Source organism: Triticum urartu, chromosome 6A (assembly GCF_056163025.1).
Source record: "Triticum urartu cultivar PI428250 chromosome 6A, HENAU_Tu73, whole genome shotgun sequence".
Classification (NCBI taxonomy): Eukaryota; Viridiplantae; Streptophyta; class Magnoliopsida; order Poales; family Poaceae; genus Triticum; species Triticum urartu.
In genome coordinates, this window is record NC_141878.1 from 6,428,592 (window position 1) to 6,447,821 (window position 19,230).

At 43.8% G+C, this 19,230-nt stretch overlaps 1 protein-coding gene across 1 annotated transcript; it reads left to right on the top strand.

Moving 5' to 3' along the window:
- The first annotated feature begins 7,984 nt into the window (after nt 1–7,984).
- On the top strand, nt 7,985–11,548 carry LOC147963041 (protein ENHANCED DISEASE RESISTANCE 2-like). Its single transcript, XM_087526747.1, has 14 exons — nt 7,985–8,100; nt 8,175–8,270; nt 8,445–8,509; nt 8,602–8,673; nt 8,800–8,955; nt 9,053–9,279; nt 9,415–9,451; nt 9,562–9,707; nt 9,790–9,891; nt 10,047–10,091; nt 10,194–10,334; nt 10,429–10,524; nt 10,729–10,830; nt 10,931–11,548. The coding sequence occupies exons 1-14, from the start codon at nt 8,021–8,023 to the stop codon at nt 11,144–11,146; spliced, it is 1,581 nt and encodes a 526-aa protein (XP_087382873.1). The 5' UTR covers nt 7,985–8,020; the 3' UTR covers nt 11,147–11,548.
- Nucleotides 11,549–19,230: the final 7,682 nt, after the last annotated feature.

A 19,230-nucleotide genomic window follows, 5' to 3' on the forward strand; every position in this document is an offset into this window, starting at 1 on the left:
AAATCAAAGTTCTCATGTGCAGGAGGTTGTCTAAGTACTCGGCTGTGGAGTGCGACAGCATGAATATATATTCACGGCTCAGCCATCAATATGGTGTGGTGTGAACGAGGATGATGCAAGCAACACGGCTTGCTTTTGGATCGGATTTGGCGTCCATCGAGACTAGTGCTTGCCGACTGAATTAGTTTTGACTTGGAGGTGGTTGTTCAAAGCCCAAACTTGCGAAATGAAATACTCCAACGCCAACTACTCCCTTCATTCTTTTTTATAAGACGTTTTGGACAGCTGACATTGAACTGTCTTGTGCTCTGTCTAAATTGTCTAAACGTCTTATAAAAGAGAACAGAAGGAGTAGTTGGTGTTGTGAGCATGCATTTGGATGCTAAGAGATTTGACCCCTGCACGTCGATCTAGCATTATTGCTTCACGTCTCAGACAGGGACATGATGATGCTTCGAACCTCTGCTTACACTGCATTGACCCAAACACCCTCCAACAGCATGAGGAATACATGTAGTTGCCTGAGGTGCAGTGTGAATGCACGCTTCATCTTGAAGAATAATGAGCACACAATTCAATGTTAAAAAAAGTGGAGGAAAGTAAATATATGTACTACCACTGTCTGGGTTTATCGGTCCACTTTGTATTTTATGCCAAATTTTGTACCGTAAATTTGACTAACAGAATACTATAAGTTCTAGTATGTCACGGAACATATATTTTGGATTCATATTCGAAGAGGTTTCCAATGATACATTTTTTATGGTATATAACTTATTTATATAGTTAAACTAAAAGCCAAAGGTTAACCCAAAATACTAAATAGACTAATAAATTAGAACGGAGGTAGTAAAGGATGCTAGAAAATTATGACATTGAAAAATTCACAAAAAGTAACTCTGCATTATTTCATCACGTCTCAAACAGGGACATGATGATACTTCGAACCTCTGCTTACACTGCATTGACCGAAGCACCCTCCAACAGCACGAGGAATCTTACATTCTTAAGAAGTTGATCCCCACTACTATCAATTCTCTCAACATGCGTCATCATCATGCCATGTCATCATTAATTTGCAAATCCATGACTCCTCCTGCAGCCACGTCATCACTAATTCTCTTCACACACGATTAATTGATCGCTTTTTAGGAACAATTTATTGATCGCTAATCATCCGACTGCTGCAAGCACAGTTTAATCGATAACCTGGGCCCATACAAAGGCCAATAGTGTGGTACATACAAATGCTGAGGGTTCGTCTTCCCTGCCGCTCTCTCTTCCACCAGGCGCCGCCACGACCACCGCGCAATGAAACGACACCTGCAAATGCACATGAACCGGCATCTTTCACTCTTTAGAGCCTCTCATTACCTCACCCTTCATTACCCTGCAAATGCGGAGGAAAGTGCTAGATTAAAATGAGCAGTCGTCGCCTCACATCTCATATTTTGAACCGGGATTGAGCTCCGGCGCACGCGACCTGTCATCACGGCAATATGGGGTCCCATGGTGTGCCTCCACGTCGTGCCTGCATGGAATCGCCGGAAGCCCTGCATTGGCTTCTCTCGGCCGCTCGTATCGCAAGGGCTTCACTCGGCAGCAGCCTGGAGGTGAATCTTGCCACCGGCTGTCGTGCAGCCCCTCAGACCCTCCTCTCTTTGTCCTGCGTAGACTCCACTCAGCCTTCGGTAAGCAATTAACCATCACAAAATACTCTTGAATGATCTGTCCTGGTGCATTTAATTCAGATCTGTGCATTGGGCTTTGTTCAAATAAGTTCTGACCTATACTGTCAGCAACAGTCAACTGGTTGATCTCTTCCTGTCTGTTGTCTATTGAATCAACCAATACCGTGTTAATTAAGGTGGGAAGAATGGATTAAGTAGAAGATTAATTAAGTTCAGCAAAGGCATCCAAGATTACTCTCTTCAAAGTAACATTCCTTGCTGCATCCATGGTGATGGGTCATGCATTCTAGGCTGGACACTTTCTGGTAAGAGAAAGATTAGTAGCATATCACTTGCATGATAGTGATTGAGTTCTTTTCTTCTGGATGGTTATCAATGCAGTCCATAGAGAGTTCAAAATATGTGATGCGGTCAGCTTATTTGTGACCACTTACAAAATTTATGGTAAGTAACAAATGAAATGCACAATGTCATATCATACTTTTATCTGTTCGCATATATTAGTGTGCTCTTTTGATGAATATTCTGCAAGGAGCTCCATTCTGAAGTTCACAACTTCGCCCTTGGTTGAAAAAGCCACCGCTTAATTTAAGAGATTCTCAGACGAATACCTTGTATGATTATTGGTTAGTTTCTTCATGTTATTGTCATTTTAACTACATGGGTAATATGTATAAAATGATCATGCTCTTTTTTGATTATATACTGCAATTGTGCGGCTACACGATGCTTTAGAATCTACTTCATAGTTGAAACATGCTTGAATAAGTTTTATTGTGAAATTATTGTATGACTTAGTTTTGTTATTATAATACTTCCATATATTATTATATGATTGTTCTTATAAAGTAGATTCCACTTTTTTTGTAAAACATAGTTGCAAACTTAATTTTTTGTTTAAAGCAGTTTCAAGTTTGTTGTGGTGTTAGTGGTATCGATCCCAAGTTCCTAACTAAACTTTTCGTTCTATTTTAGATAACAGGAAACTTTTACATTGGTAGGTTGGTTCTTCATACAAGGTTTGAAGGATCATGACAAATAGTAACTTTGAGCCACATTTTACAAGTATTTGAATCAATTTTTTTATCTAAATACTTGGTTCATTTCTTTGTATTTGAGACTTCTTATGCATGTGATTCATTATGCACCAGCGGCAATCCACAAGGAACCTAGCAAATGGTTTTTCTGTGCTATTGTATGTTTCAAAATTTTATAATTTTTTTATCTGCAATTCTATAGATATGTACCTCCACATTTCCGCAGCAACGCATGGGGTGTTATCTAGTACATTTAGTTGCCTGAGGTGCAGTGTGAATGCACGCTTCATCTTGAAGAATAATGAGCATGCTATTCGATGTTGAAAAAAGTGGAGAAAACTAAATATATGTACTACCTCTGTCCGGGTTTATCGGTCCGCTTCGTATTTTATTTTTGTACCATACTACCTCCGCCCTGGTTTATTGGTCCCCTTCGTAGTTAGTGCCAAATTTTGACCGTAAAATTAACCAACAAAATGTCAATGCATGTAATAGAAAATTATACCATGAGAAACTATGTGCAAATACGAATCTAATGATATAATTTTTTATGACATGCATTAACATTTTAATAGTTAAATATATGGTCAAAATTGGACACAAAATACGAAGGGGGCCAATAAACCAGGACGGAGGTAGTAGATTTGACTAACAGAATAGTATAAGTTGTAGTATGTCATGAAACATATATTTTGGATTCATATTCGAAGTGGTTTCCAGAATAGTATCAATTATTTTTATAGTTAAATTAAAAGTCAAAGGTTAACCCAAAATACTAAAGGACTAATAAATTAGAATGGAGGTAGTAAAGGATGCTAGAAAATTATGACATTGAAATGTTCACAAAAAATAACTCTGCATTATTTCTTCACGTCTCAGACAAGGACATGATGATGCTTCGAACCTGTGCTTACACTGCATTGACCCAAACACCCTCCAACAGCACGAGGAATGCATGTAGTTGCCTGAGGTGCAGTGTGAATGCACGCTTCATCTTGCAGAATAATGAGCACGCAATTCGATGCTCAAAAAAGTGGAGAAAACTAAATATATGTACTAACTGTGTCCGGGCTTATTGGTCCCCTTCGTATTGTACGCCAAATTTTGTACCATAGATTTGACTAACAGAATACTATAAGTTGTAGTATGCCCCGAGATTTCCAATGATCATATTCAAAGAGGGAGCTGTGGGGAACGAGGGGAGAGGCTGCTCGATCGGGAGGGGCTCAAAGATCGTTAGGGTTGACTGCTGTGGCGGCTGGGCCTCGTGGGCTACAAGGGTTGGGCCGGCCTGGGCCGCTAGCTGGGCTCAGCGAGGCCATGTTGGATCGTAAGCCACGTGAATGAGGAGAATAGAGCAGCCGTGCACTAAGAAAACAAACCTTTCTGTGTGTGCGTTCAGAGTTGTGCATGTTATTGTTTTTATTTCTTGGTGTGTTGCTGCTATCAAATTTTATTTTAGTTTGAAAAAATACCGGGTTGATCTACATGCAGCTTAGATCCTGAATCGCTGCTGCCAGCGGCACACACGACACTATAAGTCTGGCCAATGTTTTTTGCAAGCTGTACGCGAAACTCAGATCGAAATTGCTTCACACACGACACTTGATGCACGATCAGCAAACGACACTTGCTCCCCAACAGCGGTAGCATCAGCTAAGGAAAAAACAATTGCTTCCTGCGTTCACAGGCAGCTGCCAAGTAAGATCGTGCAAGAGTCGGCCACAAATACATCGTCTGTATAGCAGCGCCGAACTCAGATTGACGTACTGCGAAACCGACTACACAAACGCTGCAAGGATAATCGTTTCGTGTTTAATGTGGGGTTGGTATGCATTTATTCTAGACCTCGGCTTATGCCTCCCTGCCATAGTCGGGTGGTACCTTTCAGAAGCTATAGTGATGATTTCGATGGATGTTTTAATTAATGAACACACTGACTTTCACTTTCCTCGCAACGCAGGGGCACATGTGTAAAGATTTAGTTCTTTGTGACAGATGGTAGGAGGGAACACACACGGCTTCTCCTTAGATCCGTCGTGTTCTCAAATCCTTATTAGCATTGTCTTCTTTTGGTAAAATTTTTGCGAGATTTCTTTGGGTTTTTCTTACGTCCATAGCAATGGCGGACATGGCTACTACTACGAGCTTGATCACTTCAACGATCTACGAGTTCTGAAGACACTACGTTAGCTTGAAGCGTGCCATGAATGGCTACTACTACGAGCTTGATCACTTCAACGATCTACGAGTTCCGACGACACTACGTTAGCTTGAAGGGTGCCATGAAGGACAGGCAGAGCAGAGGTTCATTCGCACGACTGGCTTGCACACCCATCAAGGATGCAGCCCTCAAGCCGACATCGACGGCGCCACCCGTGATTCACCGACCTAAGCCGAGTCGCCGTGCGCTGCCTGTGATTAATCGTCTAGCCCGTGAGCCGACTCCTTTGTCAACTGCCACATCCTCTGATGCTTCCGTCTGCCGGTAATGTCTCCCTCATCGGCCTCGCCTCGCCGGACAAGCACCGGCCACGGGTCATGGCAGTGATCGATCATGCTTGCCCCTTCTACGCTTCTTTCTAGGTCTGCCTTCTCACGTGCATGCTCTTGGGTCTGTCTTAATATGCACTATGCGTGCTAGCTGTTGTTGCCGCCCTAGACTAGCTCTCTCTCACGCCGGACCGGAGGTAGACGAAGCTTTTTTTTCCTGGCAACCAACGCCCCGGCGCTCAAACGCCCTTTTTTTTCAGCACACAAACGTCTCCGGCCGCACGAACAGCCCATTGTATTTCCAGCGAGCTCGAACTCTGCCACACACACCACCCCACGGCGAGCACACATGCACTCTGAGAGGCTACATCTCTCTCTGGCTCCTTTGGCTCTACCACCTGCCAGCACCTTAAGTAGTAGACGCGCACATACACAGCTCATGCGCCACACCGGCCATGCCCACACGCATTAGCTAACCACTAACTACATGCACTACATGCACGCCCACGCACGTCCGCACTACATGCACGCCCAACGGCTTGGCTGACCCAGCTGCTCCGCTTACGGCGGCACGGCACGAACGACCTGGCCGAGTCTTCGCACGAACCATCCAGCCACGAACGTCCAGCTCCGCGAGTCAAACCACGAGCGCACGCGTCAAGATTAATGCTATCACTAGCTAGCTTTAGTTAAGCTTGAAACATGGCAGTTAGCTAGGTAGCTTACTTTTCTATCGCTTCACGGTTTACTTAAGCTTTCATTGCTTCATTCTTAGGACAAGCATGCCGCTGATTTGGAACGACGGGGCTGCCCTGGGTGTTGGCATTCCTTTCGGAATTAACTGGCCATAAGTAAAATATAACTAGCTTAGGTTTGACAATTTCTTTTCGATCATAAACCATGGAATATTGATGCTAGAGAAGGTGATGTCGTGAGGCTGGAGTTTTTCTTGTTCCGACCACAAGAGAAGGCAAAGCTTTATTTCAATGAGCCACCCAAAAAGATAAGGCTTTTCACAAGCTTCAATGCCCGCAAGGGGACAGTGCACAAGTGGGACTGCGTGCGCCTTCATTGTCATCCGTTCTTGGTCTATACAATATATTTCTCTACCTATATTATTTCTCCCAATTATTTGCCCATCATTGGAAGTGTCCTCAAAGTTGTTAGAATTTACCCAATCCAAGAATAAAAAATAATGATCCGCTTGCACCTTCAGTCAATAATGTAGCCCTTCAATCAATAATGTAGACCTCTTTCTGGCCTGAACCAAAGTGCCTCTTTCTAGATGCTAACAAAATGACAATTTCCAAAGCATGATCGACCATTTCGTAAAGAAAACATGACCGACCATGATCTAGAAGCCTGCAAACTAGATCAAGCTCGCCAAATTGGAACTTGAAAAATTATGCAAAAGAAAGAAGACGCAAAGGGAACTCAGATCCGATTTGTATTTTGGGGCCATAGAATAAATCAATCAATTATCCAAATCATGTTATTCAAGGTACCAATTTAGAAGTTTCTTAACTCTATATCAAATAGCTCCTAATCTGAATACTACTATGTGATTTGTATCCCTCCTCTAACGTATATTTGGTTCTTTGAATCAATTTAACTATAACAGTTGCTTCAGTCAATCGGGAATTCAGTGCTTCGCTTCGTCGTTGTTCGTCGTCGGTTGTCGAAAATTACTCGGCGGTGCGGGCGATGTGGACTGGGACAAAATTTTGTGTCTAGAGCAAGGTTGATCTTTAAAACTAACCATATGCTTCATTTCTGCTTTATGTATTTTTGGGGTACGAGCACTTTTTCCCGTTGCAACGCATGGCCATGTTTACTAGCAGTAGCGGAGCTTGGGCTGATTTTGTGGAGGGGCAAATGGGCTGGAGGGGCAAGAAAAATGACTTTAGGCTGATTTTAACTGGGCATATGGGCTGAATACTAGGGGATATATGCTAGTTTTCTCATGGGCTGGGGGGCAATGTCCCAGGTTGCTCTCCACTAAGCTCCGCCATTGTTTACTAGTGTTCATATGAAATCCGCCGTGTTTGCATCCGGTTTGTATGAAAATCCAGACGTGTTTGCATGAATTTCGTTTGACTGTTCTGATAATAGTTAAAATGTATGTGGGCAGTGTTGGATGGCTGCCTCTCGCATCCGTGTCGACAGACTGGTCCTCCCCTGACAACGGACGGATGCGGGAGGAAATTTGGGGGTCATGGTTGGTGATGCCCTAAGGTATATTATTTCTTGTTTTTCGGACTTTGTTTACATTTTTTGGAGTTAAAAAACCAATTAACTCATTGTTCGGGGTCAAGTCTTGGCACCCTCATGTTCAATTTTATTGTTGTTGTATAATGTGTTAACATAGACTCAAGAACACATGTTTGATTTTTCAACCCAGTTTTTCCAAGCTCTTGTACTCCAATTTATTTATATTCACTAAATGTCTAATGCATAGAAAGTAATTTCTACAAAGAAATAGACAGGGGGGGTAAAAATACTAATATAAATGAGTAAATAATGTAGAAAATAACAGAGCATAAAAGGAAAAAAAAAGAAATACTGTACAAAAGAAAAGGAACAAGATAAATAATAAGAAAACAGAAAAAGGAAGTGTTTGCCAAGTGCAATAAAAAGACATTTGGCAAAGAGGAAAGACAAGAAAAAGAAAAAAAATGCCATGGGAAAAAAGAAACTCAACAAAGAGAGTTGTTTGCTGAGTGCAAAAGAAAAAAGCACTCAGCAAAGAGTTCTTGCCCAGTGCAAAAAAAACACTCGGCAAGAAGCTGTAGCCGTGCTATGAGGGCTGTCGGGGTAGTGGAAGCAACATGTGAAGCTATTTTTGGTCTAGTGATGAGCATGGATGTGACAAGATATGAGTAAGAGTTTGGCATTTTAAGTCTCTGCTGTTCGAACTACTGACGTGGATACCGATGTTTGTTCTCCACTATAGGTGGGACTGTAGCTTTCGCTACGGAAGTTTAGTTGAAGAGGTTGATGGCCACACTGCAATAATCTATCACAAGTTGCAGCTCCACTGGTGTCCAATGTAACCACACCCTCACATGTTCACATGTTTTCACCATCTGTAAAATGCATTTTTGCATGTCACAAACATATAGCATTTTCTATCTCTTATCTGGATGTGTCATTAATACTGGTAGCATTTTGAATTGTCTGTCAGATTCTAGCTTATATTCTTTCCATCCTAAATAACATGCAGGCTAGTTTGGCCCAGGGATCTTTGTTATGTCCGCTACTGGCGGCGGAATGATGATGGAAGCTATGGTACATTCTTGAAATTCTCCATGTAGCTGTCACATTTCCTGCCTGCAGTGTCTTCTCATTTACAGTGTATTTTTGTTGTTACATATATGCAGTTGTTCTGTTTCGATCTGTCGACCATCCTAACTGTGGCCGGCAAAGAGGGTATGTGAGGGCTTTCATCGAAAGTAAGTCTCTTTCTGACCATCGGCCATCCTTCATTTCATTTACCTGGGAGGATGAGACTCTTCAAATAAACAAAATTAACTTGGGTTCATTTTTTTTTTCCTTTTCTGAACTTCATACTAGTTCAGGTGGTGGGTTCAAGATTACTCCTCTCAAGTGTCGCAACGGGCGGCCCCGTACCCAGGTCCAACACCTTATGCAGATAGATCTGAAAGGATGGTTCCTCAACTACTCCGCTTCCTTTCAGTACCATACATTGCTGCAAATACAGAACTGTGTTGCCGGTACTGCACGCGTGGTTTTTCCCTTATTATTGGGGAGCATATATAGTTCACCAATTCATTCTGATGCTTACAGCTTTAATTTTACACTTACTGCCAGGCCTGCGCGAGTACTTCTCACAGACAGATGAATGCCATATAGCTCCAAGGATTCCTGTGATGGAGAAAATGTTCGATCCATCGGCAGATCAGAAAAACCCGCCGCCTCGTGCAATCGACAAGATTAAACCCTTGGATAGAGACCAAAAAGATGGTAGAAACATGTCAATCATCGAGGAAGAATCCGATGAGGACGATGACTACCAAGTTCCTGAAGCTAACATAGAGGTTACATATCCTAGACCACACTGATAGTTTTTTTCTTCTTCTACCAATTGAGTATCTTAATTAAACCACACTATGAACAACTGTTTGAAGTGTTTTCACACTTCATAATAAACATTTCCGAAAATTAATGTACAGGATGACTCCAACAAATCTGACAACGACGCTAAGCCAGGTTTGATTACCGCTTCCTATCTGCGTGCTTGCATTATCATGTCTGCTGTCAAGTTCCCAGGGCAGATGCAATTTTTTTTTGCTCTAACGGCGATAGCTTTGCCATGGCAGAAGAACCTCCGGAAAAGATTGATTTATCATGCTTTTCGGGCGTCCTTCATCGTGACCCGGATGAGAAAACCCGCAACTGTTGGACCGTACCCGATAGCACCCTCTTTAAAGTTCGCAGCAAGAACTTCCCCACTGATAAATCAAAGGTCTAAATCTTCCATTTTATGCTTAATTAATTATGAAGAATATTAGATGAAGAGCTTCAACACACTCACATTCAATTTACAGATACCTGCAGCAAGTTATCTCATGGAGCTCGCGGCGATCAACTGGTTTAAGGACACGAAGCGTATGGATAATGTTGGCAGGCAGAGAGGTTGTGTTGCTCAGGTAAACAAGATAATTACCAGAAATTTTCTGAGAATACGCCCTCAGTTAAATTTCTCAACAAAAGCACTTTTGAATTCATGTTTGTTTCTCTCTGAAGTATAACAGAACCACTTTTGAATTCATTACTTTCTTTTCCACTGCTACCGGTTTTGTAGCTTGCTGCTGAGAAAGGGATGCACACATTTGTTGCCAACATACAAGTGAGTGACATTCTTAATAGATTTCTGTGTAACATATTATTCATGTGTTTGTAGACTTCTGTCAAACTTCTTTTTGGTGAAGTCATCAATTTCCTATTGCAGATTCCTGGATCGACCCATTACAGCATAGTGATGTATTTCGTCACAAATACCATGAAAAAGGGATCGTTGCTGCAACGTTTCTTTGACGGCGATGATGAATTCCGCAATAGCAGACTGAAGCTTATACCGGCCGTTCCGAAGGTCTGTTTTTTTCACAAAAATCGTGTAGTCTGCAACTAGTTTGTTGTATTCTTCATCTTCACTCTGACTCATCAAACAAACAAAAAATCTTCAGGGCTCTTGGATAGTGCGGCAAAGTGTCGGAAGCACCCCTTGTTTGCTGGGAAAGGCCGTCGACTGCAGCTACATACGCGCTCCGGGGTACTTGGAAGTAAGTCATATTATTTATTACGTGAAATCCTCCAAATGATGGGCCACCGATAGCTTTTTCCATATCGTGCTTACGGCATTACAATGACCAGTAGAGTTTTGGGTTCATGACATTTAACTACCGACAGAAGTTCATCATCATTATTGTTTTTTTTTCTCATTTTTGGCGAGACAATGCATCTTAACGGATAGGTTGTTTCTGCAGGTGGATGTTGACATCGGTTCTTCTGCGGTAGCCAATGGGGTTCTGGGGCTGGTGTTTGGTGTTGTCACAACATTGGTAGTTGACATGGCCTTCCTAATACAGGTAGGAACCCCAAATGCCAATGTTGAAGCATGGGTATATTTAAGAAAATAAAATCTAGTCTTATCTTATCAATATACACATTATACTTTGCCGGATACAGGCGAACACGTACGAGGAGCTCCCGGAGCAGGTGATCGGCGCGGCGCGGCTGGCTCACGTCGAACCGGCGGCAGCAATAGTTCCTGACCTTGATAATACCAGCAGCGACAATAAAGATAGCAACAACGACGACAACAGCAGCAACAACAACAACAACGGCAGCAGCAACAACAACGCGACTTCCCCGGAGGACGATTCGTCCAAGAAAACCAACTGATTCCGCCGGGCGTGCGTGCAGATTAATTTGTTGATTCTTTTTCGTTTCTTCTTTCCTCTTCCATTAGTCACTTGAGCACTGCACCAACTTGCAGCCTGGTCTTGAGTTCAGAACCTGAGACAGTGTTAATTTTCTTCATCGTTTTATTCGTTACAATTCAAATTTTCTTTTCAACTTCATTTTTGGTGTCTGGAAGCACTTTGATGTAAATTACGCGCGCGCAGAATCCAGATCGATATACGCGCTCGCTTCCTCACACTATTACAAGGTATGTATTTGTTAATATATGTATGATCCAATAGGTGACATTCAGGTTAAATTGCTACATACTATAGACTGCAGAGTATATCATATATATGTATACATTGCTCTGTTTCAAAGCAAAGGAACCTTTTTGTTTGTTTTCTGAGCTTAATTAACAATGTAATGTCCATGTCCATATGCTATGGCTTATAAACCGGACCGGCGTAGCCATCATAATCCTCTAGACTAGACCGTTGAGCCCTAAGAATCATTATCAGTCTATCACAAGCATGAATTTTACGAGTGTTAGAAATAGAGATAGAACTACCTATTGTAATCTCAACAAACTCTATCCTCTCTCTCTCACGTAGCTTATCTCCTCTTCTCTGTAACAACCGAATCTAGATCGATCGGTATTGCCTTGTAAGCCACGACAGGGGCTGTCCTGTCTCATATCAATATAAACCAACGCGGCTCCTCATTGAGGAGTAGGAACGCTTCCATCTAACATGGTATACAGAGCCATCCTCTTCCCATCAATCTAGCTAGAAGCCTTCTTCCCGATCACCCTCGCCATTGCCATGTCGTCCTCATCCACCGTCACCCTCAACCTTGGAGCCCTACCATCCGAGAAACTTACCAAAACCAACTACATCCTATGGAAGGCACAGGTCATGTTGGGCCTGCGAGGAGCGCAGGTCACCGGCCTCCTGAACGGGTCAGATGTCGCACCACCGAAGACGGTGCAGCGAGAGCAGACGAACAAAACCATCACCACGGAGCCCAATCCGCTGTATGCACGGTGGATATCAAAGGATCAACAGGTTCTGAGTCATCTTCTGAACTCTCTGTCAATGGAGATCCTCGCCCAAGTTGCGAGCAAGGAGACAACCTTTGATCTCTGGACTGCCATCACCACCTTGTTCTCATCGCAGTCCCAGTCTCGCATCACCAATCTGCGGATTGCAATCACCAACACGAAGAAGGGTTCCATGTCCAGCAGCGCCTACATCTCCAAGATGAAGAATCTGGGGGACGAGCTCGCAGCGGCAGGACGCCCCGTCTCGGATCCAGAGACGGTGGATTATGTCCTCGCCGGCCTTGACAGAGACTATGATCCTGTTGTGGCAGCTATTGGCGCAATCAAGAATCAAATCACAGTTGACGACCTATTCGCTCAGATCGCGGCATTCGACTAGCGAGTCGAGATGCTCGGCGATGGCCCTGGTGGGGGTTTCAAAACCTCTGCAAACTTGGCCTACAGGGGGCGTGGGCGCGGCTACAGCAGGGGCCGCGGGCACAGCAGCAGCAGGGGGCGCGGCCGAGGCAGGCGTCCTTGCCCGACTCCATCCGGTGGCCACGGCGGCGGCAGAGGTGGCTGCGGTCGTCCACAACAACAACGGCAGCAGCAGGAACATGATTATCCAGAGTGTCAAATCTGCTACAAATATCACCCAGGAGGGGCTCGTGATTGCTGGCACAGGTATGATGAAGATGAACCCGAGGAGAAGAGTGCAAACATGGTGACCAACTCCTATGGCGTTGACACGAACTGGTATGCAGACACCGGTGCTTCACATCACATTACCGGCGAGCTGGACAAGTTGACGTTCAAGGAGAAGTACCATGGACATGATCAAGTGCACACCGCGAGCGGTTCTGGTATGAAAGTTGCTCACATTGGTCATTCAATCGTTAAAACCCCTAAAAAAACCTTGCATCTAAACAAAGTTCTTCATGTTCCTGAAGCCTCACAAAATCTTCTCTCTGTTCATCGATTTACTTTAGATAATCGTGTCCTCATTGAATTCTACCCTTATTTGTTTTTGGTAAAGGACTTGGACACGAGGTGAATCCTGCTTAGGGGCAAGTGCGTGGGAGGTCTCTACCCACTTATATCTTCGTCATCATCATCGAATAAACAAGCGTTTGTCGCTGTCAAGCCTTCATCATCCAAGTGGCATAGTAGATTAGGTCATCCTTCATCAGTCATTATTAAATTTGTTCTTAGCAAGAATAAACTTCCCTTCTCTCATGAGATTAGTGAGTCGATTTGTGATCCGTGTCAACAGGCTAAAAGCCATCAACTTCCATACCCTGTATCTACTAGCATATCTACTGCACCCTTACAACTAGTTTTCTCAGATGTTTGGGGGCCAGCTCCTACTTCGGTCGGTAGATACTCATACTATGTAAGCTTTATTGATGATTATAGCAAGTTTACATGGATCTATCTTCTTAAGAAACGGTCTGAAGTGTTTCAAGTTTTCACAAACTTTAAAAATCTTGTTGAAAGAAAACTAGACACTAAGATCATTGCCATGCAAACCGACTGGGGAGGTGAATACAGGAAACTGAATTCCTTCTTCCAGCAACTTGGTATTTCTCATCATGTTGCATGTCCACATGCGCACCAGCAGAATGGTTCTGCAGAAAGAAAACATCGTCATGTTGTTGAAGTAGGCCTAGCTCTACTCGCAAATGCGTCTATGCCACTAAAATTCTGGGATGAAGCATTCTTAACTGCCACATATCTCATCAACTTGCTCCCTAGCAAAGTCATCAAATTTGAGACCCCTATCACACGTCTCTTTGGCACTAATCCAGATTACAAGTCTCTGCGTGTCTTTGGTTGTGCATGCTGGCCTAACCTACGGCCATACAACTCGCGCAAGCTTGCTTTCCGTTCCAAACGGTGTGTTTTCTTGGGGTATAGTCCCATTCACAAAGGAGTAAAATGCCTAGATGTCTCTACTGGTAGAGTTTATATATCCCGTGATGTTGTTTTTGATGAGTCTATTTTCCCCTTTGCATCTCTTCATCCTAACGCTGGAGCCATTCTTAAGAAATAAATCCTTCTTCTTCCCCCAAACCTTCGGAATTTTGAGCAAGGGGGCGACGGTTGTACTGACCAATATGACACTTCGATCAGTTCTAGTGGTGCATCTATTCCTGTGCAGGGTCATGGAGAAAACACAGGAGAAAATGGTGCTCAAAATGATCAAGATTTGGCAAAAAATGGTCCCATATTGCATGTGCTGGAGGGAGAAGAGGCAGGCGCAGACTACGAGGTTGATCCGGAGCAACCTGCGACACCGCAGCGTCAGGCGTCCTTGGATCGCGCGCAGCGATCAACCCTGGATCGCGCGCCCACCAGAGGCCAGTGCCAGCACGCCACGTCGCCAGGCAGTGGGCCGGCTCAGCGACCCACGTGCGGGTGGCCCACCACGATCGGTCTCCAGCCTGAGACGGTCGGCCCGGGATCTCGCACGATCGGCTCGGGATTGCGGCTGCCCACGCGTGCGGATCAGGCGACAGCGACACCCATGGGATCTTCTGCATCGCGCGGGGCTGCGGCACCAGAGTCCAGCGCGAACACACCAGAGGCTACAGAATCAGGGTCCGGATCAGCTACGCAAAGTGGATCCAGAGAATCTGCATCATCTGGATCTTCTGTGGCGCGGTCATCTGCTCAGCAGCCGGTGCCAGCCTCGCGTGTCACAACCCGTCTTCAAAAAGGTATAAAAAATCCACAAATTAGAACAGATGGTACTATACGCTATGGCATGTTATGTGTTGCAGGAGAGCCAACTAGATTGGAAGATGCACTTGGAGATTCAAGGTGGAAAAATGCAATGGATGAAGAGTACTCTGCACTCATGAAAAATAAAACATGGCACCTTATACCTGAGCAGCGAGGTAAAAATGTTATTGACTGTAAGTGGGTATATAGAATCAAGAAAAAGGCAGATGGTTCGATTGACAGGTACAAGGCACGTCTAGTCGCAAAAGGTTATGGGCTGGATTATGAGGACACATTTAGTCCCGTTGTTAAAGTTGCAACCATTAGGCTTGTGTTAGCTATTGCTGTTTTCAGGGGATGGAGCTTGAGACAGCTAGACGTTCAAAACGCGTTTTTGCATGGTGTTCTGGAAGAGGAGGTTTACATGCGACAACCACCTGGGTATGAAAACAAGAAAACACCCCACTATGTGTGTAAGCTTGATAAGGCCCTTTATGGCCTAAAACAGGCACCAAGAGCGTGGTATTCAAGGCTAAGCTCTCAGCTAAGGTGTCTTGGTTTTGTTGCATCTAAAGCTGACACATCACTCTTCATCTACAATAAGGAAACCACAGTCATATTTGTTTTGATATATGTTGATGATATTATAGTTGCCAGTTCTTTATCAAGTGCTACTAATGCTCTACTTCATGATTTAAGTTCAGAGTTTGCCTTGAAAGATCTTGGTGATCTACACTTCTTCCTGGGCATTGAGGTAAAGAAGATTCCAGATGGCATAGTAATGAATCAGGAAAAATATGCTACTGAGCTTCTGACCCGCATGAGGATGAAGGATTGTAAGCCTTCACCTACACCATTGTCCTCTTCAGAAAAATTGTCAGCTTTGGAAGGGGAGCCTCTAAAGGAAGAAGAGATCACAAGGTACAGGAGTGCTGTGGGTGCCTTACAGTACTTAACACTGACAAGACCAGATATATCATTTGCTGTTAACAAGGTTTGTCAGTATCTACATGCACCTACTACTGTACACTGGACAACTGTTAAAAGAATTGTACGGTATATAAAATACACTGTAAGCCTAGGACTCCAGTTTAAACGATCCAGCTCCACTTTTGTTAGTGCCTTTTCTGATACTGATTGGGCAGGATGCAGTGATGACAGGAGGTCAACTGGAGGATTTGCAATATTCTTTGGTCCTAATCTTATTTCTTGGAATGCCAGGAAACAGGCTACAGTGTCAAGATCAAGTACAGAGGCTAAATATAAGTCACTAGCCAATGCAACTGCTGAGATCATTTGGTTGGAATCATTACTTAATGAGTTGGGTGTTAAGCAACGCCGCATTTCCTGTTTATGGTGTGATAATTTGGGAGCCACCTATCTCTCTGCTAACCCAGTGTTCCATGGAAGAACTAAACACATTGAAGTTGATTTCCATTTTGTGAGAGAAAGGGTTGCAGAAAAGAAATTGGACATCAGGTTTATTCCCTCCAAAGATCAGGTGGCAGATGGCTTCACCAAGGCATTGTCAATTAAACCATTTGAGGAGTTCAAGAGGAATCTTAATATAGGATAGTTGAGATTAAGGAAGGGTGTTAGAAATAGAGATAGAACTACCTATTGTAATCTCAACAAACTCTATCCTCTCTCTCTCCCGTAGCTTATCTCCTCTTCTCTGTAACAACCGAATCTAGATCGATCGGTATTGCCTTGTAAGCCACGACAGGGGCTGTCCTGTCTCATATCAATATAAACCAACGCGGCTCCTCATTGAGGAGTAGGAACGCTTCCATCTAACAATGAGTACGAAAATAGTAAATGTAAATACATAGGATTTTACTAATTTGATGCGAGGGCTTTAACTAGGATTTTACTATTTTGTCAATTTCATGAAAACCTTTTCAATTTGTGAACAATTATTGAATTATTTTAAATAAAGGATTTGTTTTTCAAATTGGTGGACCTTTTCACATCCGTGAAGATTTTTCAAATTCTTGAACATTTTTTAAATTTCATAAACATTTTTCATATTCATGAATCTTTTTTAAATTTGTAAAACTTTCAAAATCATGAACATTATTTTAATTTGTGAACACCTTCTGAAATTCATAGTCTTTTTTCCAATTTTGTGAAAAAAAATCATATTTGTTATTTTTTTTTCAAATTCACGAACCTTTTCAAATCCATAAATTTTATTTCATTTGTTTAATTTTTTTCAAATTCAAGGACACTTTCGAATACATGAACGCTTTTTCAATTTGAGAAAACCTTTTCAAATCCATAAACATCTTTTCATTTTATAATTTTTTTTTCAAATTCATGGACACTTTCAAATACGATGAACAATTTTTTCAATTTGAGAACACCTTTTCAAATTTGCGAATATTTTTTTCCATTTCATGAACATTTTTTAAAAATTTGAACATGTTCTGTGAATTCTTTGTCAAATTCATGAATAATCCAGGTTTATCTTTTTCCATATTGCTTAGTCGCTCAATCTGCATACATCACAGGATAGATCCAATGATTTAGGAGTTAATTAAGAAATATGAACTTTTTTCCTGTCTTCAAGATATGTCGGCCATAAGTAAGTACTCCCTGCGTAAACTAATATAAAAACATTCCTCCGTAAACTAATGTAAGAGCGTTTAGATTACTACATAGAGTATAGGGAAATGTTTACACTCGACGCGCCGGCCGAACTTTGGGCCGGACGCGCGCGGGGCGTTCGATCATGGGGGCATCATGTGGCCAGAAGGGAGCGCGACCCCACCTTATCCCTTTGTTTTTTTTACGTTGACTTTGGCTACTCGACGCACTCCCATCCTCTTACTCCCCGCGTGCTTCCCCGTCAACCGTTGTTATCCCCGCCGTTCCCCTGCCCGACTAGACACCGGCGAGCTGCTACCACACATGGCCAGAGTGCGAACTGGAGTGCTCGCCGGCGAGCTGCTACCACACATGGTCGGAGTACGAACTGGAGTGCTCGCCGGCGAGCTGCTACCACACAAGGCCGGAGTACGATCGAACTGGAGTGCCCGCGGCAAGATGCTACCCCGCACACGGCGTGCAAACCATAGCTGGCAAGGCAAAGCTGGAAGGTAACACTGGTGGCTTCGTATGAGGACGCCACACCAACGTTTCAACCGGCATCGTTATTTGCTGGAACCAGTGTCTTTTTTTGCTGGAACTAGACACATTTTTTGCTACCATCTTTTTTGATTTGCTAGACCAGACCAAGGTTTGCTATCACCGTATTTCAATTTTGCTGGAAGCAGCCTAGTTTTTTGCTACAACTGTCTTCTGGTTTTGCAAAGTCCGCCATTTTGGCGACCGGTGACAGCAACTTCGGCCATTTTTGCTACAACAGTTTCAAATTTTTGCTACCATCATCTTTGTGTTTTGCTACATCCATTCATGAGGCCATGGTGCATTTTTACGACTGAGATGTGACCGGCGACGACGACCTCCCCCTGAAAGCTACAACCAGCTGAGCCAGAAGCTGCAACCGTCATCTCTTTTTGCTACTACCGGCGACGGATTTGCTACATTCATCACTGCGGGTCCGCGACCTACTAGGGTAGTGACTTTTTTGTTGCAACCATCCTAAGATTTTGCTACTACCGGCGGGATTTTTGCTACATCCATTATATGTGGGGAAGATCGTGACCTGCGACGGCAACGGCGGCGGATTGGTGCAAACGGACATGGAAAAAAGCTTCAACCGGCCTAGTATAAGTTACAACTGATGGAGAAAAAAGCTTCAACAGACATGACAGAAAAGGTTCAACCCTCATGGAAAAGCTGGAAGCAGGTACGAAAAAAGCTTCAAGCGACCATGAAAAAAGCTTCAAGCTAGAGCCAGCAATGGCTATGACGGCAAGGCTACGATGGGTTGACGGCGAGGTTGCAGGCTGCAATGGCGAGGCTGCTACCAAACGACAGCGGGGGGTGCGACCACGGAGCAACGCCATGTTGCAACCAATGACGACGAGGACCGCAAAACACCCACGAGATGCAGCTTCAACGGCGGCGGCGTGGTTGCCAGCATGTCGACGGCAAGGCGAGCGAGGAGCGGCGTCCTTCGCGGGAGGATAGACACGGGAGATGGGAGTTTTTTCGCGAGGGCCGGGTAAGAGAAAGAGGCGCCATGGTGGAGGATGTGTTTGCGTCGAGCGCAGCCTATACGCGAGGAAGGAGGAGGCTTTGACCTCCACGCAAGGGAGAAGATGCAATCTGGACAGTTATTATTGAGTAAATCGAGCGACTGGGGCTTGACCGGCCGAAACTTTCGACCCGTGCACCGGCGCCCAGTACT